At 48.8% G+C, this 27,824-nt stretch overlaps 1 protein-coding gene across 1 annotated transcript; it reads right to left on the bottom strand.

The window, feature by feature from the left end:
- Positions 1-523: 523 nt before the first annotated feature.
- Positions 524-18,046, bottom strand: Copz2 (COPI coat complex subunit zeta 2). The gene is made up of 9 exons (XM_045159801.1): positions 17,932-18,046; positions 17,151-17,225; positions 12,176-12,257; positions 11,583-11,674; positions 9,973-10,028; positions 8,832-8,909; positions 3,809-3,860; positions 3,508-3,546; positions 524-842 (listed from the first exon to the last, which is right to left on the bottom strand). The coding sequence occupies exons 1-9, from the start codon at positions 18,043-18,045 to the stop codon at positions 795-797; spliced, it is 636 nt and encodes a 211-aa protein (XP_045015736.1). The 5' UTR covers position 18,046; the 3' UTR covers positions 524-794.
- Between the last annotated feature and the right edge of the window lie 9,778 nt (positions 18,047-27,824).

Here is a 27,824-nt window from a genome sequence, read left to right as displayed (position 1 = left end):
CCTCGCGCCTTCTGTAGCGGAGATTCTTCACAGCCGCGGCCTCACATGGATGCTCTGGACGTGCACTGGCCGGTGCCTCCTCGCCGCCCCCACGTTACAGTCAGAGCCTGCAAAGCTCTGGGGCCCAGGGTAAATGCCAAGATGGGAATTGCACGTTGTCAGTCATGCCAAGAAAAACCGCCATACTGTCCCCCACTTGTCAGAGGAAGGCCGACTCCCTTCCTTTCTGGAGACCAGGGATGGAAAAAATGACTCAAGGAATCCCCGGCGGAGCCGCCCTGGGTGTGGCGCGCACAGAAAATAGGGGTGCCATCGTTTGCTCTCCCTTTGCCACACCGTCATACCCAGCCCTCCCCAGCACATATGGAACCCCGGGGTATCAGGGTCACACTCCCCTCCCTGTCAGTTTCCTTTATCTTGCCCCCCCTCCCCAGACAACTACAGGCATATGCCCGCTGCGTATGCACCCCGGAGTCCTTATCGGAACACAAAGCAGAAACACGGCGCCCACCAAGCAAGGAGATCTTGGGCAAGCCACAAAACAGGTTTATTAGGGCCCCAGGCTGAGGCTGATGAAGATCTGAGGGCTCCCAGGGACTCAGAGGCAGGCCAGGGTGCTGAGCAGGGGTAGAGAGCTGGAACCAAGCTTTTGCTTCTCAAAATTCCTAGCCTGAGACTTCAGGAGTCCCTTCGGGGAAGGTGGGGGCATTCCTCTTGTCCCTTGAGGGCTCTGTGTTTTTGCCAGGGTTGGGGCAAAGGTTCTCTGGAGGCGGGGAGCCTTGACTCCGTGGTCTTCATTTCAGTAACGACCATTTGATTTGTTCCTTGGCCGATTGAAGAACCTTGGGCCGGGAGAGGAGGGTGAGAGAAAGAATCGGGGAGAAAGTCAAACGACTTTACTGGTCTTGGTTGTGTGTGCAGACGCTTCTGCAAGCCCTGGTCTCTAGGTGGCAGCAGCCTGCCTCTTATTAGTTTAAATGGGGACACTAGTCAGGAAGGAAAAAGCAGGCCCAAGCCTACCCAGCTCTGGTTATGGTGTGGTAGCCCTGCATGTGGCTTGCCTCCCTCGCCTCCCCCAACCATGCCATGCCATATGAGTTCCTCCTCACAGTGCCCTGACACTGGCACTTCAGCAGCCCTCTAGCTCTGGCCTCGACCAGGGTGTGTCCTCAGTACCCCATCCCATCCTCTGCAGATGTGGAAACAGCTCTCTTGGGCAAACTGTTGTCAGATGTATATGCTCCCAATCCTACCAAGTGTACACACAAATCCATATACATGCCACTCTGCATGCATGATGTCAACATACAGGGACCCCAGGTGACCCTCATTGTCCCTCCAGCCATGCAGCTTCATTCCCTTCCAAAGAAAGCCCGTCCCTCAGTACATGTCCCCTCCTGCGGTCTCCCTCCCTTGCTGGAGATGGTGAAGTGCCCTGGTGATTCCGAGGAGGAAGGGAGATTCTTTCTCCTCTTTTTTTTTTTTTTTTTTTTTTTTTGAGGTAGGGTCTCACTCTAGTGCAGGCTGACTGCAATTCACTATGTCATCTCAGGGTGGCCTCGAACTCATGGAGATCCTCCTACCTCTGCCTCCCAAGTGCTGGGATTAAAGGCGTGTGCACCACGGCCGGCTTCATCCCACTTTTGCTACCTGCACTTCCTTTCCTTTTCTGTGTGTGCGTGCATGCATGCAATGTGGTATGTGTGCAGCTCTGGTGTCCCATGTGTGTGTGGCCAGAGGAGGACGCCGGGTGCCCCTTCATTACTTATCCATTTGTTTCCATGAGACCGAGTCTCTTCCTTAATTCCAGAGCTTTGACATTTCCACAAACCCCAGCAATTCTCAGGTCTCTGCTCTCCACAGGACTGGAGTTATAGGCGGCCATGGCCGTGGCCAGCTATTTATGTGTGTTTGGGGAATCCAACTCAGAAGTCTCGGGCTCCCTCAGGACCTCATGCTTGCTTGGGAAGTGTTTTAACCTCTGAGCCATCTCTCCAGCCCTGCACGCCACAACCAGCTCCCCTAACCTCCTTCCACCCTGAAAACAATCATGTAACTATATTCATTCCAGCAGGGCTGAGGCGGTAAGGGGTTCCGGCGGGAAGGGGACCACCAAGAGCAGTGCTAAACAGTAGGCATCATACCCAAGACTCCCCATCAATAGCAAGGGCCTATTGGGTACAGACTGCAAGATAAGAGTCATGAGTGCCATGGTATGAAGCTTCATAAAAATAGGATTAATTGGGTTGGAGAGATGGCTTAGCAGTTAAGGCATTTGCCTGCAAAGCCAAAAGACCCAGGTTCGTTTCCTCAGGACCCAGGGAAGTCAGATACACAGGATGCCCCATGCATCTGGAGTTCATTTGCAGTGGCACCAATCCTCTCTGTCTTTCTCTTCCTTTTTCTCTCTAAAATGAATACATTTTTTTTTTTCAAGGTAGGGTTTCACTCTAGCCCAAGCTGATCTGGACTTCACTATGTAGTCTCAGGGTAGCCTTGAACTCACAGTGATCTTCCTACCTTTGCCTCCCAAGTGCTGGAATTAAAGGCGTGAGCCACCATGTCCAGCTCAAATGAATAAAATTAATTTTTTGTTTGTTTTTTGAGGTAGGGTTTCACTCTAGCCCAGGCTGACCTGGAATTCACTATGTAGTCTCAGGGTGACCTCGAACTCACAGCAATCCTCCTACATCTGCCTCCTGAGTGCTGGGATTAAAAGTGTGCACCAACACGCCCACCTTAAATATTTTTAAAAATAGGATTAGTCAAGATGGGCATGGTGGCACATGCCTTTAATCCCAGCACTTGGGAGGCAGCGGTAGGAGGACTGCTGTGAGTTACAGGTCATCCTGAGACTACTCAGTGAATTCTAGGTCAGCCTACACTATAGCAATACCCTACCTCAAAAATCCAAGAAAACAAAATAACATTAGTCTGAGCAGAAAGACCTACAGATAGACAGAGCAGAGGTCAAGGCAGTCAGTTGGACCAGCAGGAAGTTTGCAAGACTTCCCATAATGGCTGATCCCTGCCCCCACATTCTGCATGCGCTTCCAGATAAGATGCCACAGGGAAAGGTATGATGGGCTTTTTCATGGCCAAGGCATCAAGGGACAAGGCAGTAGTGATGAGCAGGGAAAGTTAAACCCCTTAATGGGCTAAGAAGGTCCTTAACTATCCCAGCATGGACTCAAGTGGTAAGGGTTGCGGTTGGAGCCTCCACAGTGTTTTAGAGATTAGTAACCCATCAATGGAGAAGACACCTCACTTTAGGTACAATCTAACTAAAACTGACCAGATGAGGTGAGAGGTGGTAGCTCACCCACCCATCCTTCAGCACCCAACTTACCCACCCAGGAGAGTTTAACAACCTCCAAACTCTCTTCGAGACACAGCCTGTCACCAACTTGTCCCTTCCGTCCCTCGCCCCTTGTTCCTCAGCTTTGACAGTCTCCCTTGGGATCCAGGGTTCTCCCTGTCACTTTGCCTTCGATGCAAGGGACTTACGTGGGCCACACTCTGTTCCGTCAGGCCGCTGTCCTCCGTCTGCGGGGAAGCAGAGTCAAAGAGCAGGGTCGGCACAGAGAGTTGTCGGGGGGGTGGAGAAGGGAGGCTGGAGCGTCATGTTGAAGAGGCATTCACTCCCCCACATGTACTTCCCACCACGCACCCAACTGTCCCTAGGGAGCGTGATACCCCAGTGGATGGGCTGCCAACAGCTGAGCCCTGGCAGCCAGTAGTGTCCAGCGGGGCAGGGAGGACAGGAATGGTAGCGTTGAGGAGATGGGGGGCAAGCAGGAGGACTTACCCTAAAATTTACTTTCTGGATCACTTGCTGGGGGTCACTTTCCAGAATGACACTGTAAGAGAAAACCAGGGGACAATGTGTGATGCGAGTCTCCCCACCCCTTCTCTTCCAGCCAAGCTGCTTCCCTCTCCTTAGCGATCCCTTCTAGGGGATCTTCCCACACCTGTGCCCCTCCTCCCGCCACGGACAGTCCTCAGCTCTGCTTCTGCACATCACCTCGTGGTCCATCTCCTTGGTCATCACGGGGTAAAAACCGAACTGGGAGGGTCAGGATTGAATTCTCCAGCACCCTCGTAAAGCTGGGTGCAAAGTAGCACATGGACCTGTGATTCCCCTCACACCTTCGATAGGAAGTGGTTCCAGGAGAGCCTGAAGCTTGAGGGCCAGCTAGTCTGACATTCCTTTGTGGTGTGGTCGGTCCTTTGTGGAGGTAAGAGACCCAGACTCAACCCAAACACGCTGAAGGTCTTCTCTGCCCTCCACATGAGCCCTGTGGCATGCACACCCATGCACCCGCTCACACAGACACAAGTAAACATAAGAATATTGAACTAGCCAGGTGTGATGGCGCACACCTTTAATGCCAGCACTTGGGAGGCAGAGGTAAGAGGATCACTGTGAGTTCAAGGCCAGCCTGAGACCACATAGTGAATTCCAGGCCAGCCTGGACTAGAGCGAGACCCTACTTTGAACTCAAAAACCTAGAAAACAAAACAAAAAATATTGAACTAGAGTCAGGGTAGTCCAGTCTAGAATGATTAGGCGCTGACAGCAGGAGGGAGTCCCACACAGAGAGCTGCCTGCAATTCCTGTAGCACTCCTTCAGGCTGGGGGTGCAGTCCCCTGGGGTTCCCAGCCTGTCCTACTGTCACTTATGCTGTGGAGTAATAGTGTACATGAAAAGTGGGACCAGCAGGGCGTGGTGGTGCAGGCCTTTAATTCCAGCACTTGGGAGGCAGAGGTAGGAGGATCACGGTGAGTTCAAGGCCACCCTGAGACTACACTGTGAATTCCAGGTCAGCATGAACTAGAGAGACCCTACCTTGAAAAAAAAAGGGACCACTCACCTCAGAGTCTGCCAGGCATGGTGGTTTACACCTGTTAGCCCAGCACTTGGGAGGCTGAGGCAGGTTTATAAGTTTAAGGCCTGACTGGGCTACCTCGTGAGAGCCTATGTCAAACAAAACAAAACACAGGGATACAGATAGCTCAGTAGCTAAGCTAAGGTGCTTGCCTGCAAAGCCAAATGACCCGAGTTCAATTTCCCAGTATCCACATAAATCCAGATGCACTAGGTGGCACATTTCTGGTGCTCACTTGTAGTGGCTGGAGGCCCTGGGGCCCTGGTGTGCTCGTTCTCCATCTGCCTCTTTCACTCTCTCAAACAAATAAAATATAAACACACACATACATGAGCCAGATATGGTGGCTCCTGGCTACAATCCCTGCCCCCAGAAGGCTGAGGTAGGAGGATCTCTGTGAGTTTTCGGTCAGTCTGGGCCAGAATGAGACCCAGCTTCCATCCTCAAAAAAGCTCCCCTCCCCTACTAAAAAATAAAAATAAAAATAAAAAATAACCAGAGTATACCTTCCCTTTGTTAGATCCAAACACCAAGGCTTTTGTCAGCCAGTGGGCACTCATTCTTGAGGCACTGAGGGTAGGTATTACAGAATCATTTGTGGGTGTGTGCTGGGTGAGAATGCTCTCCTTATCCAGGGGGATCCTCCAGGGCACAAGTTGTTGTTTTCCTACTGGAAATGAGACACATTTCCTAGGGTACTCTTTCAGGCCCTCACACTGGAACCAGAGGTCCTAGAGTTCATAAAGACAGATCATCCCCAGTTGGGACTTGCTACCTCCTGACTGGAGCTCCTGGGTTTCCTTGATGGGAAACTGAGCTCTGATGGGAAAAGGCTTATAGAGCTGAAAGTGGTCATGACCTCTGCACACGCCTACCAAGGCCCTGCTCCTCACCGTGGTGTGTGTGGGTGTGTGTACATCTCTGTGTGTGTTGTGTACATGCGTGTAGTTTGCCTTCCAGAAGGCTCACCAAATTATGTATGTGCTTCCAACAATACAGAACCTGGTTTTTCTACTTTAGGTCCTAGCAATCAATACAAGGCCAAGTGGTAGCAGGCAGGCAGTAAGAATGGAAGGACTGGGGAGCATTCACAGCACCCTGATCTCCCAGAGCCAGGTACACTGAACAGTACCATGGAAAGAGCAGTCAGTCTCTGGAGCCTCTCCTGGATGATCCTGCCAACTCCTATGTGACCTCAGGTAATGACTCATCTCTGAGCCTGTGTCATCCTCCATAAAATAGATGTATTTGTAGAAGCAGGCAATTTTTGGTCTTGTAGCCCAGACTAATCTGGAATTCACTATGTAGTCTTAGGGTAGCCTCGAATTCTTGGCAATCTTCCTACCTTTGCCACCTGAGTGTAGGGATTAAAGGTGTACGCCACCATGCCCGGCTGTTTTATTTTTAATTTTGTTATATTTTATTTATTTACTTTAGAGAGAGAAAGAGAGGAGAGAATGGACACATCAGGGCCTCCAGCCACTGCAAACGAACTCTAGATGCATGTGCCCCTTGTGCATCTGGCTTACGTGGGTCCTTGAGAATCAAACTGGGATCCTTTGGCTTTGCAGGCAAATGCCTTAACCATCTCCAGCCCTTTTTTTTTTTTTGAGGTAGAGTTTCACTCTAGCCTAGGCTGACCTGGAATTCACTCTGTCACCCCAGGCTGGCTTTGAACTCACGAGGATCCTCTTACCTCTGCCTCCCAAATGCTAGGATTAAAGGCATGAAAACCCATTATTAAAATCATGGCTGCTGGGCCAGAGGGATGGCTTAGTGGTTAAGGAATTTGCCTGCAAAGCAAAAGGACCCAGGTTCTATTCTCCAGGACCCACATTAGCCAGATACACAAGGGGGAGCACACGTCTAGAGTTCATTTGCAGTGGCTGGAAGCCCTGGCGCACCCATTCTGTCTGTCTGTCTGTCTGTCTGTCTGTCTCTCTCCCTCCTTCTTTCTCTGTCAAATAAATAAATAAAAATATTTTTAAAGACATGGCTGTTTATTTGATTTCAACCCTTGGACTCGAGAACCCAAGGAAAGAGTGAGCAGGGTCTCACTGTAGGCCAGGCTGACCTGGAGTTTACTCTGTAGTTCAAGGCTGGCCTCGAACTCACAGTGATCCTCCTACCTCTGCCTCCTGGTGTTAGAAATAAAGGCATGTGTCACCACACCAGGCCAGATATTTTTTAAGATACTCAAGTAAGGTCTGGAGGGATGGCTTAACAGTTAAGGTGTTTTCCTGTCAAGTCAATAGGACCCAGGTTCAATTCCCCAGGATCCACATAAGCCAGATGCACAGATGGCACACGTGTCTAGAGTTCATTTGTAGTAGCTGAAGGCCCTGGCACACCCATTGTATCTGCCTCTTTCTCTCTCTCTCTCTCAAATATATAAAATAAAAATAAATAAGATACTTAGTTAAGTATGGGGAGATGGCTCAGCAGTTAAATGCTCTTGCTTGCAAAGCTTGCCAGCCTGTGTTCAATTCCCCAGTACCCATGTAAAGTCAGACACAAAGCACCAAGAGTTTGTTTGCTGCAAGAAGTTCTAGTAGTACCCATTCTCATTCTCTCTGCTTGCATATAAATAAAAATACATTTAAGCCTGGCATGGTGGCACGCCCCTTTAATTACCAGCACTTGGGAGGCAGAGGTAGGAGGATCATCATGAGTTCGAGGACACCCTGAAACTACATAGTGAATTCCAGGTCAGCCTGAGCTAGAGTGAGACCCTACCTTGAAAAAAAAAAAGAAAAAACATTTTTAAAAAAGATACTCAAGTAGGCATGGTGACATGCTATAACCCTAGCGCTCGAGTGGCAAAGGAAGGAGGATAGTGTAGGGGCTACTCAAGAAGTTTCTATTATCTTTTGCCTCAGAGTCAGAACTTTTTATTTTTATTGTCTTTCCTTTCAAAGAAATCTACTAATCAACTTTTCTCATAAGTGATCCCAACTTTCTAGAAACCTAATCATATGCTAATGGAGTATAACATTTACCAATGAGAAAGGCAAAAAACACTCCCCACATACAAATCACCAGTGAGAACCAGGAGTTTTCTATGTCTCATCTTGTTTGACCTCCACGGTCCTATGTAGCCATTCCCGTATCACTTCCATTTTCAGTTTCTGGGTTTTTCTTGTGTGTGGGTGTGTGTGGTATGACAGAGGTGTGTGGTGTATGTACATGTGGGTGTAGGTGAGTACATGGAGTGTGCCCACAGAGGCCGAAGGAGAACTTCAGATGTCCTCCTCTGTTCTTTATCTATGGGTTTCCTTGGGACGGAGTCTCTCTGAATCTAGAGCTGCAGTTTCAAGAGCCCCAGTGATTCTCTGGTCTTTACTCCCCACAGGACTGGGACTCCAGGCATCTGTGGCCACACCCACCTGTTACATGGGTGATGGGGAGCCGACCCGCTCAGGTCTTCCTGCTGTGTGGGCCAGTGCTCTTAACCACTGAACCCTATCTCCCTAGCCCTCATTACCGTTGGTTTTTTTTTTTTTTTTTTTTTTTAGGGAGGGTCTCACTCTAGCTCAGGCTGACCTGGAATTCACTCTGTATTCTCAGGGTGGTCTCAAACTCACAGCGATCCTCCTACTTCTGCCTCCCAGGTGGTGCACTCAGCCTGTGTTAGAGGGGATGCTGGGGCAGCTGGCAGCTTCTAGATTAAGGTTCTTTCAGAGGACAGAAGGATCTGGATTTCCCCAAACCCTGCCATAGGTGGACATCAGGCTACTCTCTTGTTTGGCTTGACCTTGGCTGACAAGTACACTTCACCCATCATCCTCATTAATTAGTGACCGGGAATAAGGGAAAGGGGTCACTGGGGATATGTGGGGGAAGGGAGGGAGTGTTGGCTAGATGAGCTCCCAACACTGAACCCACAAAGGCCTCCGATGCTCTGAGTACCCTCAACTTCTCTTCTCTCTACCCCTCCTTACCCGCCATCTACAATCTCGTCCAGCACCAAGAAGGCTCCATCCATGTTCTCCAGCAACCAGCGCTTCTCCACATTCTTCCTACAGCAAGACATAAGTGCCTGAACCTCCCAGCGCCCAGGAGGAATCAGGTCCTGTCTAGGAGAGGCCAACCCTTCCCCTCCAAAAACTGCCTTGTTGACCACCCCTCCCCAACAAGGCCAGGAAGGAGAATGTTAAGTGGTTAAGGCGCTTGCTTGCAAAGCCTACTGCCTGGGTTCGACTCCCCAGTATCCTGGTAAAGCCAGATGCACAAAGTGGCACAAATGTCTGGAGCTCATTTGCAATGGCAAGAGGTCCTGGAATGCTCATTCTCTCTCTCTCTCTGATTGCAAATGAATTTTTTAAAAAATAGTTTTTTTAAGTACCAATATCCCCACTGAAGACCTTCAGCAGAGCTGGGGTGGGGGAGAGGGGATCTTTGTCTGCAACCTTTTTATAAAAAGAAATCATAGTCAGGCATGGTGGCGCACACCTTTAATCCCAGCATTTGGGAGGCAGAGGTAGGAGGAGGATCACTGTGCATTAGAGGCCACCCTGAGACAACATAGTGAATTCCAGGTCAGCCTGGGCCAGAGTGAGACCCTATCTCGAAACCTCCCCCCCCAAAAAAAAAGACTCCTTCCTGTGTGCAGAGCAGGGATAGGATCTTCTATGTTGATTTGCTCAGGCCCTGTTCCTGGGGTCATCATCAATAACTGAATGGGGAGGTGGAAGAAGCCAACTCTAAGCTTCTAGTCAAAAACCTTGAGTGTGGTGGGACCTGGTGTTGCACGTCTGGAATTCCAGGCCTCAGGTGAAGGAGTCAGGAGGATCAAAGTTGGAGGTCAGCCTGTCCTTCATAACAAAACCCTCTCCCCCAAGAAGTCCTATGTCTGGATCTCTGCAACAACATAATACTGTGACCTCAGGCATCTGTCTTGAGACTGGTTTTCTGGCTATATCTTGAGCATGACTGCCTGGGGCACATGGGGGTCAGGGGCCTTGGAGAAAAGTGCTCAGGTTCTATCTCAGGCCTACGGGGATTTCAGGAGGAGCGGAGAAAGGGCCCTGCCTCTGGGAGAAGGAGGGGCTGGGGCTCTGGAATACAGAAAGCTTCACTTACCTTAAGATGTGGCTCAGAGAGTCAAACAGGCAGGTGAGAACTGACATGAGCATCAGCTGGGCAGGGCGGGTGTGAGAGAAGAAAAGACAAGAGCTGAGGCTGACAGGAGGCCTGCGGGCACCCTGTGTGCGTCATGCAGGCAACTCTTATGAGAGAGGCCTGGGCTGTAGGCCCCCTGTCCTTGGTTTAGGTAGGGGAACGTTCTCAGGTCTGGGTTTGGCGGGGGAGGAGACAAGGGAGTCTTCTCTGGGTATGTTAAAAAAGATACCAGGCGTGGGGCTGGAGAGATGGCTTAGCAGTTAAGCGCTTGCCTGTGAAGCCTAAGGACCCCGGTTCGAGGCTCAGTTCCCCAGGTCCCACGTTAGCCAGATGCACAAGGGGGCGCACGCGTCTGGAGTTTGTCTGGAAGTCCTGGCGCGCCCATTCTCTCTCTCCCTCTATCTGTCTTTCTCTCTGTGTCTGTCGCTCTCAAATAAGTAAATTAAAAAAAAAAGATACCAGGCGTGGTGGCGCACACCTTTAGGGTCTCAGCACTCAGGAGGCAGAGGTAGGAGGATCACCGTGAGTTTGAGGCCACCCTGAAACTGCATAGTGAATTTCAGGTCAGCCTGGGCTAGAGTGAGACTCTACCTCGAAGAAAAAAAAAAAAAAAGAAAGAAAGAGAGAGAAAGAAAGAAAGAAAGATAGACAGAACAGGAGGCTGGAGTTAACAGTTAAGGCACTTGCAAGAAAAGCCTGAGGACCCAGTTTCAATTCACCAGGTCCCATTTCAGCCAGATGCACATGGCTGTGCATTTGGAGTTCATTTGCAGTGGCTAGAGGCCCTAGCATGCCCATTTATTCTATCTTCCCCTACCCCCTACTGCCTCTAATAAACAAATAAAAATATTTTTTAAAAAGAAAGAAAAGGCTGGAGAGATGGCTTAGCAGTTAAGGTGCATGCCTGAGAAGACTAAGGATCCAGCCAGGTTCGATTCTCCAGGTCCCACATAAGCCAGATGCACGTGGTGGCAAATGCATCTGGAATTTGTTGGCAGTGGCTAGAGTCCCTGCCATGCCTATTCTCACCCTGTCTTTGTCTCTTTTTATGTATTAATAAATACATAAAAAGAAATCTTTTTTTTTTTTCCAAGGTAGGGTCTCACTCTAGCTCAGGCTGACCTGGAATTCTCTATGTAGTCTCAGGGTGGCCTTGAACTCATGGTGATCCTTCTACCTCTGCCTCCCAATTACTGAGATTAAAGGTGTGTGCCACCATGCCCAGCTAGAAATCTTTTTTTAAAAAGAAAGAAAAGAGAGAACCAGAGCCAGGCATGGTGACACACGCCTTTAATCCCAGCACTTGGGAGGCAGAGGTAGGAGGACTTCCATGAGTTCAAGGCTATCCAGGTCAGCCTGGGCTAGAGTGATACCTTACCTCAAAACAACCCACTTCTGGTTCGCAAAGAACCTAAGGGTAACATGTCAGAGAGACCCATTCTGGCCGCCCCTCTCCACCCCTAGAATCTAGCGGGATACCAATAATGAGCCTCCGGAACTCACCTCCCCCACTGGACTCCAAGCTATGCCCAGGACAGCCCCTGCTTGTCACCCCAACCTCCTAAACTCACCTCATTCTCGTGCGAGGAGCCCACCACGTACAGGAAGAGGTCAATGCTGCTCTTGTAGACGATGGTCATGCCCCCCAAAAATGCGATCTCACCTGGAAGAAGAGGGGCTCTCAGATCAGCTCCTAGTTGGTGCCGCTTCCAGCGACCTGCTCTCTTCCTCCCCCTTCCCAAGGCATGCTGGTCAGACCAGCACTGCCAGGAGGCTGGTCTGTGTTCCTTGGCCCCATCCCATTGCTGTAGTTCTAGGGACGCTCTCCTGTTGAGGAGTCAACAGGCCCAGGCCAAAGTCAACCTCCTGCCCACCCTCTCCCCTGTGCAATGCCCGGGGCCACATCAGATGGGGGAGTCACCGCACAGTTGGCTTCCTCAGCCGAGAAGGCTGGCTGGGCTGGAGCGGGGAGGGTGAGAGCAAAGGTTCCCGGATGCGGGGCGTGGGGGACAGCTGTGGAGGAGAAGCCGGGAGAGCCTCTGAGGAGAAGGGAACGGCCCCCCGTGGGTGGGGAAGGCCGACAAGGACAGATGTGTCCAGATGGAGAAGATGACAGACGCTGGCGTTCGTGAGAGTTCTTGTGCAGGAAGAGGCGGGCGCTTACTCTCAGTGCGGCTGGTCTTGTTGAAGACATTTTTCTCGAAGACCATCTGCTCTTTTGTGGAGGGAAACGTGTCATCGTAATACTGTGAAAAAGAGAAAGGGAAAGGCGACAGCCATTCTGTGAAGCCGAGCTGCTTGGGTCGGGGGCAAGGGCAGGGAAACAGCAAGTGCTGGTCAAGCTGAACCCTGCTTCCAGGCTGTCTTTCTGTCCTTCCAGCCTGTCAGCTCCTTGGTTCCAATAAACATCTTCCAAGCAAAGAAAGTCAAAGAAATATTGGGACTGCCTTTGACTTTCTCTCCTGGTTTCTTTAATTTCCTTCCTTCCTTTGTTCTTTCCTCCCTCCCTTACTCCCTTCCTTCTTTCTTCCTGGCATTGCTGATGATGGAGCCTGGCGCCTCACACACACTAGAAAAGTGCTCTCCCACTGAGCTGTGTCCCAGGCCTGTTTCCTGTTTCTTGGAGTCGCCTGCACAGGGTACTAAGGATCAGGGTGGTCGCTAGGTCACATTGTTTGGACACCAACCCAAGTCCACAGAAGAGATAGCAAAGCCAGGAGTTCTTCCTACGTAATAACCATCAACAGTTACAGCCAAGTTATACAGGAACACACTGGGGTGTGCAAAAGTCAGGGAACTCCTCAATATTTCACAGTGGGAAGGGTCAGAGCTGGGAAAATAGCAAGGCCAACCTGGCCTCAGACAGGGTTAAGATGGTGAAGATTGTCTAGAAAAGTTCCTGGCATTATCTATATATGTAATGTTAGTTCATAACTAAACCAGTGCTTTTTCATTTAGGTTTGGCAAGATTCTCCCCCTGGTTTTTGGGTTGTTTTTTTTTTTTTTTTTTTGGTGCAGTGCTAGGACTGAAACTCTCAGGATGTTGTCCATGCTCGGCAAGTGCCTTACCACTGAACCACATTCCCAACTCCCTCCCTGACTCAGGTTCTCTTTTTGTGTGAGACAGTGTCTCATGTAGCTTACGCTGGCCTTAAACCTTGAATTCTTGGGCTGAGGAGGGCTCACCTGTTAAAGGTGCTGCTTGCAAAAACCTGCCTACTAGGGCCCAACTCCCCAGTTTCCACATAAAGCCAGGCACACAAAATGTCACACGTAGCTGAGCATGGTGGCGCACACCTTTAATCCCAGCATTTAGGAGGCAGAAGTAAGAGGATCATTATGAGTTCAAGAACACCCTAAGGCAACATAGTGAATTCCAGGTCAGTCTGGACTACAGTGAAACTCTACCCCCCCCCCAAAAAAAGAGGCACACGTGTCTGGAGTTTGTTTGAAGAGGCAGGAGGCCCTGGTGCGCCCATTCATTCACCCTCTCGCTCCCTCTTGCTAAGAAATAAATTTAAAATATATATATATATATTTTAAAAATTTGAGGGATGCAGAGGTTACTCAGTTGTTAAGGCACCTGTGTGCATAGCCTAAGGACCCAAATTCAATTCTCCAGTAACCACATAAAACCAGATGCACAAGGTGGCACATGAATCTGGAGCTTGTTTGCAGTGGCTGAAGACCCTGGCGTGCCCGGTTTCTCTATCTGCCTCTTTCTTTCTCTGATAAAATAAACTAAAACAAAATAAATAAAAATATTTTAGCTGGCTGTGGTGGCGCACGCCTTTAATCCCAGCACTCGGGAGGCAGAAGTAGGAGGATCACTGAGTTTGAGGCCACCCTGAGACTACATAGTGAATTCCAGGTCAGCCTGGACTAGAGTGAAACCCTACCTTGGGGGTATTTGCCTGCAAAGCCTGTTGGCCTGGGTTCAATCCTCCAGCACCAAATAAAACCAGATACAAAGTGGTCCATGTTTATTTATTTTTTTAAATAATTTATTTTTATTTATTTGAGAGAGAGGGAGAAAGAGGCACATCAGGGCCTTCAGTCACATGTGCCACCGTGTGCATCTGGCCTATGTGGGTCCTGGGGAGTTGAACCTGGGTCCTTCAGCTTTGCAGGCAAGTGCCTCAACTGCCAAGCCATCTCTCCAGCCCAAGGTACATGTTTATTTGCAGCAGCAAGAGACCTTGATATGCACACATAAATAAATGAATAAACAAAACAGAGGTGCAGGGCTGGAGAGATGGCTTAGTGGTTAAGACATTTGCCTGAAAAGCCAAAGGACCCCAGTTCAATTCTCCAGGACCCACATAAGCCAGATGCACAAAGGGGTGCATGCATCTGGAGCTCATTTGCAGTGGCTGGAGGCCCTGGTGCACCCATTCTCTCTCTCCCTCTCTCTTAAATAAACAAATAAAACAAAATAAATAAAGTTTTGAAACAGAGGTGGTGGGAGATAGCATAATCAGTAAAGTGCTTGCCTTATTAGCTTGAGAACTTGAGTTTGATCCCCTACACCTACATAAATGCTGGATGTGGTGACCCACATCTGTAATTCCAGCACGGGGGGAGGCAGAGGCAGGATGACCCCTAGAGCTTGATAGCTAGCCAACATAGCCTAATCAGGACAATGAGAAAGTCTGTCTAAAAACAAAAACAACAACAACAACAACAGAAAAAAAAAAAAAACTAGAGAGCCTGACCTAGGAGGAGGATCACCATGAGTTTGGGACCAGACAGGGCTACAGAGTGAGTTCTAGGTCAGCCTGGGCGAGAGAGAGAAATCCTGCCTAGAGAGAGGGGGCAGGGAGAGATGAGCTGGGTGTAATGGCGCACGCCTTTAATCCCAGCACTCCAGAGGCAGAGGTAGGAGGATTGCTGGGCGTTCGAGGCCAGTCTGAGACTGCATAGTGAATTCAAGGTCAGCCTGGGCTACAGCGAGACCCTACCCTGAAAAACAAATGAGAAAAAAGAAGGGTGGTGGTGGTGGGGGCATTGTACCTAAGGATGACATCTGAGAATTGTCCTCTGGTCTTCACATGCATCACACTTGCAGACACATTAAAGCACACATACACACATGAACATGCACACACACACAAACAATAGCAAAAATTAGATGTTTTATCTGTTATAATGGAGTCCATGGTATAAAGTTAGTTTTGAGAGCTGGAAAAATGGCTCAGTGGTTAAAAGCACTTGCTGTGAAAGCCGGGCAACTGGAGTCAGGATCTCTAGAACCCAGTTAAACTGGACATAAGTAGCATGCATATCAGTAATTCCAAAAGGAACCCGCGATAATGGGAAGCCAAGTTAGGAGATTCCTGAAGCTCATGGGCCAGCTACTCTGACATCTGCAGTGGCAAACAGCAAGAGAGACCTGTCTCAAAAGCAGTGGAATACCAGGCATGCCCTTGCCTTTAATCCCAGTACTGGGGAGGCAGAGGTAGGAGGGTTGCTGTGAGTTTGAGGCCACCCTGAGACTCCATAGTGAATTCCAGGTCAGCCTGGGCTAGAGTGAGACCCTACCTCGAAAAAACAAACAAACAACAACAAAAATGTTGAAGGTGGAGACCTAAAGTCCAAGGCTGTCCTCTGATCTCTACATGCGCACTGTGGCTTACACACTCATGTACATATACCCACCACCAAAAGAAGGTTTGGAGCTGGAGGGATGGCTTAGTGATTAAGGTGCTTGCCTGCAAAGCCTAAAGACCCAGGTTTGATTCCCCAGAACCCACATGAGACAGATGCACAAGGTGGCACATGCATGTGGAGTTTGTTTGCAGTGGCTGGAGGCCCTGGAGTGCCCATTCTATCTGTCTCTTTCTCTCTCTCTCTCTTTCCAATAAATAAATAAATAAAAATTTTTTGAGTCCAACACACTGGACTTTTATTTTTTATTTTAGAGAGAGAGAGAAAAGATGCCAGGGCCTCAGCCACTGCAATTGAACTCCGGATGCTTGTGCCACCTAGTGGTCATGTGCAACCTTGTGCTTGCCTCGCCTTTAGGCATCTGGCTTACATGGGATCTAGAGAGTCAAACATGGGTCCTTAGGTTTTACAGGCAAGCACCTTAATCAGTAAGCCATCTCTCCAGCCCCTGGCCATTTTTTATTTGGTTTTTCCAGGTAGTATCTCACTCTAGCTCAGACTGACCTGGAATTTACTATGTAGTCTCAGGGTGGCCTCAAACTCACAGCAATCCTCCTATATCTGCCTCTCAAGGGCTGGGATTAAAGGTGTGAGCTACTACACCCAGATGGCCTTTTTAAAATTTTTTTAATGTGAGAGAATGAGAGAGAGAAAGGGAGAGAGAATTGGCACACATGGGCCTCCAGCCACTATAATGGAACTCCAGATGTGTGCACTACCTTGTGTGCATGTGTGACCTTGCACACTTGTGTCACCTTGTGTACCTGGTTTACGTGGGACCTGGAGAGTAAAACATGGGTCTTTAGGCTTTGCAGGCAATTGCCTTAACTGCCAAACCATCTCTCTCTCCAGCCCTAAAATATTTTTTTAAAAAAGTTTTGGATTACCCTAGTTCTGTTTATCCAAGACACGTTCACTAGGATGGGTACCAAATAACTGAATGGTAGCACAATGGAAACTACCCTGAGCTTCAAATCAAACCCCGAGTTTGTATCTCAACTATGATGTTAACTCTCTGTCTCTCTCTCAGGCAACTCACTTAGCATCTTGACACCCCATTTCCTACAACTGTGAAAATAAAACGTTGGATTGTGTGGCTTCCAAAGTCCCACAGTATTAAGTCATTACACTCAGTCTTTTATGTTTACCAAGCTGTCATGCAAAAGTGCAGGGCATTTGCTCAGAGTTTAGGGTCCCAGGCTGTACTTTCCTCGAATCCCCAGGCTGAAATCTTCCTATGCCAGGGTCCTGGAGACCAGTGGGAGGAAGACATGTCAGGCAGCATGAGTAGAAACAAAGGAGATGCTCCCTTCAGGGCCAGCAGCTTGACAAGGCAGCAGGGTGGACAGAGTGACCACTGGAGAATCTAAGCTGAGCCTCTCCTGAGACAGGAGTCAGCTGGGCTTGGTGGGGATCTCTGTTCTTGGGGCTGTGACACTGTCTTCAGGGTTCCTGGACAGGGAGGGGGTTACCTTAGCCAGCAGCCGGTGCCCATCATTATCTAGGATGAAGACAGCCTTGACGATGTAGAGGGAAGGTTCCTGAAACTGACACGGGCGGAAGGGAGGGGGAGAAGAGCGCCGTTTGATTCCCCGAGTCAAAGTGGCCACCCTGTCATTGGCTCTATGCAACCAGTCATTCCAAGCCCACAGCTGGTTCTAGCCCAACCCTGTGCCACATGGACCAACCCCTGGTGCCCACTCCAGATGTTCCACTGCAGGTCCGAGGTGGGCGCTGTGCCCACTGGGTTGCCGCAAGTCCCACCGGGCCCAAGTTCTGTCATGCACTGACTGCTCCAGAGCCCGAGTCGGAGTGTATCACAGAACCTGGGCCGGGGGGGGGTGGGGGGTACAGCGGTGGTGGCGTCCAGCCTCCTCCGTCCAGCTTGACCCCAGACTCCGGAAGCACGGCCATCACCCTACAGTAACTGGATCCCCGACCCCAAACCACCGCGCCACCCATCGCCCTTCCCGGCCCCACCTCCCGCCACTTCCAACTCCATCCGCATCACGGCTCCGAGTTTCCCCGGATCACGGCTCGGAGTTTCCCCGGGACTTCGGCCGCGCCGCGCCGCGCCGCTCAGGACCGGACTCTCCGGGCCCGGGAGGGACTTTTTCTTTTCTTTTTCTCTTTTCCCCCCTCGCCTCCCCGGGCCCGCGCTTCCCTCCCCGGGGGCTGCAGAGCAGTGGCTCAAAGTTCCCACCGCCCAGTCGGCAGCCCTCCACCCCGGATCCCCGCGTCCCCGCTCCGTACCCGCAGTCCCGGGGGCTCCCCGGTTCGGATGGGCGGCGACGCCGGGCCCCCAGCCTGGGCCGCCGCGGCCCCCTCCCCCGGGTGCGGACGTGGCCAGGCCTCGGGCCGCTGCATTCCGCTCCCGGCCGCGCGCTGACAGCGCCGCCCGCCGCCCGCCCCGCCCCGCCCCGCGCCCGCCCCCCGGGGCGCCGCCCCTCGGCCCGCCGCGCCCGCCGCCCGCCGCGCCTCGCCGCGTGGCCGCGGGCTCTGGGCACGCTCTCCGCCCCTTCGCCCGCGCGGCGGCCCTCCTCCGTCCAGCTGGCTTCTCCCTCCCTCTCTCCTCTCCCTCTCCAAGACCCTCGGGCGACCCGGGGTCAGTCCCCGCTTCCCGATTCCGAAGTCCGCCTCTCTGGCCGATGGCTTCTGTCCCAACAGGCCAGCGAAGTTCACTGTTTTTATTTATTTATTTTTTAAGTTTAATTTAGCCGGGCGTGGTAGCGCACGCCTTTAATCCCAGCACTCGGGAGGCAGAGGTAGGAGGATTGCCATGAGTTCAAGGCCACCTTGAGATGACAGAGTTAATTCCAGGTCAGCCTGGACCAGAGTGAGACCCTACCTTGAAAAACAAAAAAACAAACAACAACAAAAAAATAATAATAAGGGGCTGGAGAGATGGCTTAGCGGTTAAGCGCTTGCCTGTGAAGCCTAAGGACCCTGGTTCGAGGCTCGGTTCCCCAGGTCCCACGTTAGCCAGATGCACAAGGGGGCGCACGCGTCTGGAGTTCGTTTGCAGAGGCTGGAAGCCCTGGCGCGCCCATTCTGTCTCTCCCTCTATCTGTCTTTCTCTCTGTGTCTGTCGCTCTTGAATAAATAAATAAATTAATTAATTTAAAAAATAATAATAAAATAAAATAATAAAAAGCTTAATTTATTTGAGCTGCAAATGAACTCCAGATGCACTCACTCCTTGTGCATCTGGCGTGTGCATGGGTCCTGGGGAATCAAACCTAGATCCTTTTTGGCTTGCAGGCAAGGACCTTAACCCCAGGCCAATTTTCTTTTTTTAATTAATTAATTCATTTATTTGAGAGAGAAATGGGCACGCTAGGGCCTCTAGCCACTGCAAACGAACTCTAGATGCATGTGCCTCCATGTGCATCTGGCTTTACGTGGGTACTGGGGAATCGAACCTGAGTTCTTAGGCTTTGCAGACAAACACCTTAACTGCTAAGCCATTTCCCCAGCACCCCCATTTATTTATTTATTTATTTATTGGCTTTTTGAGGCAGGGTTTCACTAAAGTTCAGGCTGACCTGAAATTCACTACGTAGTGTCAGTGTGGTCTTGAACTCAAGGCAATCCTCCTACCTCTGGCTCCCGAGTGCTGGGATTAAAGGCATGCACCACCACAGCCGACCCTGTTTTGTTTTAATATATTTTTATTTGCTTATTTATTTGCAAGCAGAAAGATAGGAGACAGAATGGGTACACCACAGCCTCCAGCCACTGCAGATGGACCCCAGATGAATGTGCCACTTTGTGCATCTGGCTTTACATGCTTACTGGGGACTTGAACTCAGGTCCTTAGGCTCTGAAAGCAAGTACCTAAACCACTGAACCATCATTCTAGCCCTCAAGCCACCTTTTGGGTCTGAAGTTAGGTTCTAGAGGAGAGTGAGAACAGGTGGAGATCCCTCTGGAGAACTTTCTCTCTTTCCTGTCCCACTACTTGGGAAAGAGGGCTGTGGACCCAGGGATACTTACCCCAGCATTTCTGAAGACACAGAATGCCTGGTTATAAAAACTAATCCCATCACTCAGGAAGCTGGGGTTCAAGAGGTCCAAGAATTCAAGGCCAGCCTGGGTTAGGTGAGGCCCTGCTTTAGTGGCACACGCCTTTAATCCCAGCACCCAGAAGGCAGAGGTGGGAGGATTGCCGTGAGTTTGAGGCCACTCTGAGACTACATAGTGAATTCCAGGTCAGCCTGGGCCAGAGCGAGACCCTACCTTGAAAAACCAAAACAACAAACAAACAAACAAAAAAAAAACAGCTGGGCATGCTGACACAGGCTTTTAATCCCAGCACTCAAGAAGCAAAGGAGGTAGGAGAATCTCCGTGAATTAAAGGCCAGCCTGAGACTAAATAGTGTATTCCAGGTCAGCCTGGGCTAAAAGCAAGACCCTGCTTCAAAAGGAGAAAAAAAAAAAAAAAACAACAACTCTGACCAGCTTGTGTTACATAGTGAGTTCAAGGCCAGCCTAAGCCTGTGCAATTACTCTGGCAGGTGGGCAGTCCACACCCAGTGAAGTAGTTAATGATACTCAGGAGTTGATTCAAAACAACACCAAGTGGGCCTTTTACTGAACACTCATTATCTGACAGAAGCCGTGCCTGTGGAAGTAGGTGTTTACACACACACACACACACACACACACACACCTGTTGGGGAAAGAGCCAGACTGTGTGTGAACTCTTCAAGCTGGTTTCGCTAATAAGTTGAGTGGGAGGGTTCCTAGCCTTGGACTAAGAATGTTTTTCCTGTTCTTCCCTTCCTGGCCTCTTAGGTAGAGTGACACATCCCTCCTCCCAGATGGAGCGCAGGAGGGCTTGCTTCCCGAAGGCATGGAGCCTTTTCTCAAACTTTCACCTCTTTGGTTTGTATAGAGGCAGAGGCTGGCTGTGTAAGGCAGGCTGACCTTGAACTCTTAGCAGTCCTCTTGCCTCTGCTCCCTTTCTGAAAGGCTTTATTTATTTATTTGAGAGCGAGAGAGGAGAGAGAAGAGAGAAGAGAGAAAGACTGACTGTGCCAGGGCCTTCAGCTGTTGCAAACAAACTCCAAATGCGTGCATCCCTTGTGCGCATGCGCAACATTGTGTGCTTATGTCACTGTGTGTCTGGCTTACATGGGACCTGGAGATTCAAACATGAGTTCTCAGGCTTTGCGGGCACATGCCTTAACCACTAAGCCATCTCTCCAACCCAAGTTTTTTTTTTCCCCCAATATTCTCACCAAAAGGCCTCCTTTGATAGACATCCTGTTTAATTTGATAGGTCTCTCCTATAGCAGTCTGACACAGCACTCTACTTCTCTCTTCCTTAATGCTTCTTTTTTTATGAGAGAGAGAGAGAGAGAACTGGCTCACCAGGGTCTCCGGCCATTGCAATTGAACTCCAGATGTGTACATCATCTTGTGTGCGTGTGCAGCCTTGCTCATGGGTCACCTTGTGCGTCTGGCTTACGTGAGATCTGCGTAGTTGAACATGGATCCTTAGGCTCTACAGGCAAGTGCTTTAATGGCTAAGCCATCTCTCCAGCCCCCTTAATGCTTTTTCATTTTCTTTTTTTTTTTTTGCTTTAGAATATATAATCTTAAAAAACTAACTTTTTAAGATTTACAACTTCCATAATTATAGACAATAAACCCTTAATGCTTTTTTTTTTTTGTTTTTTGTTTTTTGTTTTTTCGAGTTAGGGTCTCACTCTGGCTCAGGCTGACCTGGAATTCACTATGTAGTCTCAGGGTGGCCTCGAACTCTCGGCGATCCTCCTACCTCTGCCTCCCGAGTGCTGGGATTAAAGGCGTGCGCCACCATGCCCGGCTCCCTTAATGCTTTTTTAATACATTAAATATTGCTGGGTGTGGTGGCGCACGCCTTTAATCCCAACACTCAGGAAACTGAAATAGGAGGGTCACCATGAATTTGAGGCCAGTTTAGGACTACAGAGTGAGTTCCAGGTCAGCCTGGAACAGAGTGAGACCCTATCTCAAGAAAACAAAACAAAAAAATACATAAAATATTTTTTTTAGCCGGGCATAGTGGCACACGCCTTTAATCCCAGCACTTGGAAGCAGAGGTAGGAGGATCGCCGCGAGTTTGAGGCCACCCTGAGATGACAGTGAATTCCAGGTCAGCCTAGGCTAGAGTAAGACCCTACTTTGAAAAACAAAAAGGAATAATAATTATTATTTTTAAGCCAGGCATGGTGGTACATGCCTTTAATCCCATCACTCAAGAAACTTCAAGTAGGAGGGTCGCCATGAGTTTGAGGCCAGCCTGGGACTGCAGAGGAGTTGCATGGTGGTATAGCTCAGTGGTAGAGCATTTGACTGCAGTGAGTTCCAGGTCAGCCCAGGCTAGAATGAGACCTTACCTTGAACCCCGCCCCCCACCCCCCCAGAGAGGTAGGTACATTAGCTGGGTGTGCAGGGATTAATGCACTCAAACTTGATGACCATCCTCCTTCTGGGAGGCAGAAGGAGGATGGTCATCAAGTTTGAGGCCATCCTGAGACTACATAGTAAATTCCAAGTCAGCCTGGACTAGAGTGAGACCCTACCTTGCAAAACAGAAAAAGAATATATATGTGTATGTGTTATTTATTTATTTATTTAAGAAAGAAGCAGAGAGAGAGAGAGAGAGAGAGAGAGAGAGAGAGAGAGAATGGGAATGCCGGCCTCCAGCTGCTGCAAACAAACTCCAGATGCATGCACTACCTTGTGCATCTGGCTTCCATGGGTCCTGGGGAACTGAGCCTGGTTTCTTTGGCTTTGCAGGCAAGTACCTTGACCATTAAGCCATCTCTTCAGCCTTAAATATATATTTTGAAGCAGGGTCTAGGGAAATGACAGTTCAGTGGTTAAAAGTGCTTGCTTGTGGGGCTGGAGAGATGGCTTAGCGGTTAAGGCTCATACCTATGAAGCCTAAGGACCCCAGTTCTATTCTCCAGGTCCCATATAAGCCAAATGCACAAGGTGGCGCATGTGTCTGGAGTTCATCTGCAGTAGTGAAGGACCTGGCACGCCCATTCTCTCTCTCTCTCTCTCTCTCTCTCTCTCTCTCTCTCTCTCTCTCTCTCTCTCCTTCTCTCTGTCTCTAGTAAATAAACAAAAATAAAATCTTAAAAAAGAAAGTGCTCCTTGTAAGGTCTAATGGCTTGGGTTTGATTCCCGAGTGCTCAAGTAAACGGCCGATGCACAAAGTGGCACATGCGTTTGATTGCAGTGGCAGGAGGCCCTAGTGTGTCCAGGCGCTCTCTCTGTCTCTAAATTATGCATGTGTATGTGTGTAACTTTTATTGGAGCCTGGAATCCTGGCACTCAGGAGGAGGCTGAGATAAAAGGATCGTGATGTTGAAGCCAGCTTGGTCTACATAGCAAGACCCTGTTTCAAAAAACAACAAAATAAATAATACATAAATAAGTATCAGTTTTATTAATCTGTTTATAAGTGTGTGTGGTCCCTTCCCACCAGATGTCCAGCCCTGTGAGTACAAAGATAATGTGCCTATTTTCTGTTCCTGTTTTACTCACTATGAAATCTCTTGTGGCTGGGCATGGTGACACACGCCTTTAATCCCAGCACTTGGGAGGCAGAGGTAGGAGGATTACTGAGAGTTCCAGGCCACTCTGAGACTATATAGTGAATTCCAGGTCAGCCTGAGCTAGAGCTAAAAACAAACAAACAACAACAACAAAACAATAAAATCTCTTGTGAGTCCCACAGGCCTGGCACCAATAAGCACTTAACAAATGAATGAATTAATAAATTTAGGGTGAGAAAAATCATGTATAAATATTCACAGACTGTCTGTTGTGAACAAAAAATCTGGGCTTGGTGATGACCACTTGTACTTGAGAGGTAGAGGCAGGAGGATCAGGACTTTAAGGTAACCCTAAGTATATATCAAGTTGGGGGCCAGCCAGTCTCAAAAAAAAAAAAAAAAAAAGCACTAAGGGGTTGGAAAGATGACTTAAGAGTTTAAGACATGACCCACGCTGGATTCCCCAGTACCCACGCAAGCCAGATGCACAAGGTGGCACATGTGTCTGGAGTTCATCTGCAGTAGTGAAGGACCTGGCACACCCATTCTGTGTGTGTGTTTGTCTGCCTCTATAGATCTCTGTCAAATAAATAAAGTAAATTAAAAAAAATTTTTTTTTCGAGGTAGGGTCTCACTCCAGCCCAGGCTGACCTGGAATTCACTATGGAGTCTCAGGATGGCCTCGAACTCACGGTGATCTTCCTACCTCTGCCTTCCAAGTGCTGGGATTAAAGGCATGCACCGGGCTGGAGAGATGGTTTAGCAGTTAAGGCATTTGCCTGTAAAGCCAAAGGATCCCCGATTCTCCAGGACCCACATAAGCCAGATGCACAAGGGGGCACATGCATCTGGCGTTTCTTTGCATTCCCTCTTCCTCTCCTCTCTGCCTCTTTCATTTTATATATATATATATATATATATATATATATATATATATATATATATATATATATATATATACACACACACACCTACGTACGTACGTACGTATTTTAAAGGCATGCACCACCATTCCTGGCCAAAAACAATAATAAGCGTTGGATGTGCAGCTCACTTGGTAGACTACCTACCTCTCATGCACAAGGCTCTGGGCTCAATTCCTAGTACTGCATAAATTCAGCATGGTGGCACACACCTGTAATCCCAGCATTTGGAAGGTGGAGGTAAGGCAGGAAGTTCAAGGTCCTTCTCAGCTACATAGTGACTACAAAACTCAGTGGTGGGGCACAAGTTCCTCTCGCCAGAATCCTAGTTTCCTTAGAGTGAGAAAGTCTTCAAGAAGCAGCCACCTTGTGTGTGCAGCTGGCTTATGTGGGTGGGTCCTGGGAAATCAAACCTAGGTGCTTTGGCTTTGCAGGCAGATGCCTCAACTGCTAAGCCATCTCTCTAGCCCTATTTAGCTACTTAAAAAAATTTTTTTTTGGTTGTGCTGGGCATGGTAGCACTCACCTTTAATCCTAACACTGGGGAGGCAGAGGTAGGAGGATTGTCGTGAATTCGAGGCCACCCTGAGACTACAGAGTGAATTCCAGGTCAGCCTGAGCTACAGTGAGACCCTACCTCGAAAAATCAAACAAACAAACAAAACTTTTTTGGAAGCTGGGTGTGATGGCACACACCTTTAATCCCAGCACTTGGGAGGCAGAAGTAGGAGGATTGCTATGAGTTCAGGGCCACCCTGAGACTACATAGTGAATTCCAGGTCAGCCTGGGCTATAACGAGACCCTACCTTGAAAAACCAATACATATATGTAGGTATGTATGTATAAAATGGCTGGAGAGATGGCCTCGTGGTTAAGGTGCTTGCCTGCGAAGCCTAAGGACCCAGGTTCAATTCGCCAGGTCCCACATAAGTCAGATGCCCAAGGTGACACATGCATCTGGAGTTCATTTATAATGGCTGAAGGCCCTAGTACACCCATTCTCTCCCTCCATCATCTATCTATCTATCTATCTATCTATCTATCTATCTATCTATCTATCTATATTTATCTATCTCTATCTCCTTCTGTTTCTCAAACAAAATAAAATAATATAAAATATATTTTAAAAGTAACTAAATAAGTAAAAATTAAAAAGAAACAAAGATTCGCCAGGCGTGGTGGCGCATGCCTTTAATGCCAGCACTTGGGAGACAGAGGTAGGAGGATTGCCGTGAGTTCGAGGCCACACTGAGACTCCATAGTGAATTCTAGGTCAGCCTGGGCTAGAGTGAGACCCTACCTTGAAAAGCCAAACAAAGAAAAAGAAAAAGATTTGAACCGTGAACAGAAAAAGATGAGGACCTGAGCCAGGTGACAGCTGAAGAGCCACCTGCTGAGCTCTTTGTAGGTGCGCCCATGCCTTCCTTGCAGCTCTCAGCATTGTAATGGTAAGTGCACACAACACAGTACAGTGTGTGTGTGTGTGTGTGTGTGTGTGTGTGTGTGTGGAGGAGGGGGGGCTAGTATTAGAGCATCTTGTCTGTATTCTCGATCATGAGAAGTTATATCAATGGTCATGCTGATGTGGTTGTTATAGCATTTGATTCACAGACTAGAGAGTTGGCTCATTGCTTGCAAAGCCTGATGGCCTGGCATTGGTTCCCCAGTACCCATATAAAGCCAGATGCACAAAGAGACATGTATATCTGGAGCTTGTCTGCAGTAGCAAGAGTATTCACATGCTCTCTCATATAAATAAATAAGTATATTAAAAATTTGGGGGGGCTGAAGAGATGGCTTAGTGTTTAAGGCACTCGCCTGTGAAGCCTAAGGACCCTGGTTCAATTCCCCAGTACCCACATGCACAAGGTGGCACATGTGGCTGCAGGCCCTGGAATGCCTATTCTCAATCTCTTTTTTTCTTTCTCTCTCTCTACCTGGCTCTTTCTCTTTCTCATAAATAAATAAATAACCAGAAAGATTTTTTAAAAATTTAGCAAGGCATGGTGGTGCACATCTTTAATCCCAGAGGCAGAGGTAGGAGGATCACTGTGAGTTTGAGGCTACACTGAGACTACATAGTGAATTCCAGGTCAGCCTGGGCTACAGTGAGACCCTACATAGAAAAAACAAAAAGAGCCGGGCGTGGTGGCGCCACCTTGTGTATCTAGCTTACATGGGATCTGCATTATTGAGCCTGGGTCCCTAGATTTTGCAGGCAAGCACCTTAACTGCTAAGCCATCTCTCCAGCCCAATAAAAATATTTTTAAAAATTGATCTAGGGCCGAGTGTGGTGGCGCATGCCTTTAATCCCAGCACTCAGGAGGCAGAGGTAGGAAGATCACCATGAGTTCGAGGCCACTCTGAGACTACATAGTGAATTCCAGGTCAGCCTGTACCAGAGTGAGACCCTACCTCGAAAAATGAAACCCCCCCCCAAAAAAAAATTGATTTAGGGCTGGAGAAATGGCTTAGTGGTTAAGGCGCTTGCCTACAAAATCAAAGGGCCAAGGTTTCATTCCCCAGGACCCACATAAGGCAGATGCACAAGATGGCTTATGCATCTGGAGTTCATTTGCCCTGGTGTACCCATTCTCTCTTTCTTTCTCTGTCTCTTTCTATCTGAAATAAATAAATAATAAAATATTAAAAATAAACAAAACGATTTATTTCAATGCCTCTCTCTATATATATATTTATGCATATATATTTATTTTTTATTTATTTGAGAGAGAAAAAGAGGCAGAGAAAGAGAGAGAAAATGGGTGCATCAGGGCTTTCAGCCAATGCAAATGAACTCCAGCCGCCTGCGCCCCCTTGTGTGCATGTGTAACATTGCACACTTGCATCACTGCATCCAGCTTAGGTGGGACTTGGTGATTCAAACATAAATTCTGGGCTGGAAAGATGGTTTAGCAGTTCAGCAGCGCTTGCCTGCGAAGCATAAGAACCCCAGTTTGAGACACGATTCCCCAGGACCCACAATAGCCAGATGCACAAGGGGGTGCATGAGTCTGGAATTCGTTTGCAGTGGCTGGAGGCCCTGGCGCCCATTCTCTCTCTATATGTATCTGCTGCTTTCTCTCTCTCTCTCTGTCACTCTCAAATAAATAAATATAAACAAACATGAGTTCTTAGGCTTCGCAGGCAAGCGCCTTAACCACTAAGCCATCTCTGCAGTCCTTTTATTGGTTTTTTTGTTGTAGGGTCTCACTCAGCCCATGCTGGCCTGAAATTCACTATGTAGTCTCAGGCTGACCTCAAACTCACAGGGATTCTCTTTTTTCTGACTCCCAAGTGCTGGGAATAAAGACGTGCACCACCACACCTGGCTACCTCAATATTTTTGAGCTGGGAGGGTTAACACATGCCTTGAATACCACCACTCAGGAGGCTGAGGTAGGAGTTCAAGGTCAGTCTGGGACTATAGAGTGAGTTTCCAGTCAGCCAGGGCTAGACTGAGACCCTGCCTCAAAAAAAAAAAAAAAAAATGTTTTTGTGAACTAGTCCCTTTTTAGTTCATTTGTACAGGGACAGCACTCCTGGGGGCATTTCCCAGCCTCTTTTTATTTTTTCAAGGTAGAGTTTTGCTGTAGCCCAGGCTGACCTGGAATAGTCTCAGGCTGGCCTCGAACTCACAGGGATCCTTCTACCTCAGCATACCC

This window comes from Jaculus jaculus, chromosome 9 (assembly GCF_020740685.1).
Source record: "Jaculus jaculus isolate mJacJac1 chromosome 9, mJacJac1.mat.Y.cur, whole genome shotgun sequence".
In the NCBI taxonomy this organism is placed as follows: Eukaryota; Metazoa; Chordata; class Mammalia; order Rodentia; family Dipodidae; genus Jaculus; species Jaculus jaculus.
This window is presented reverse-complemented; position numbering and strand designations above follow the sequence as displayed.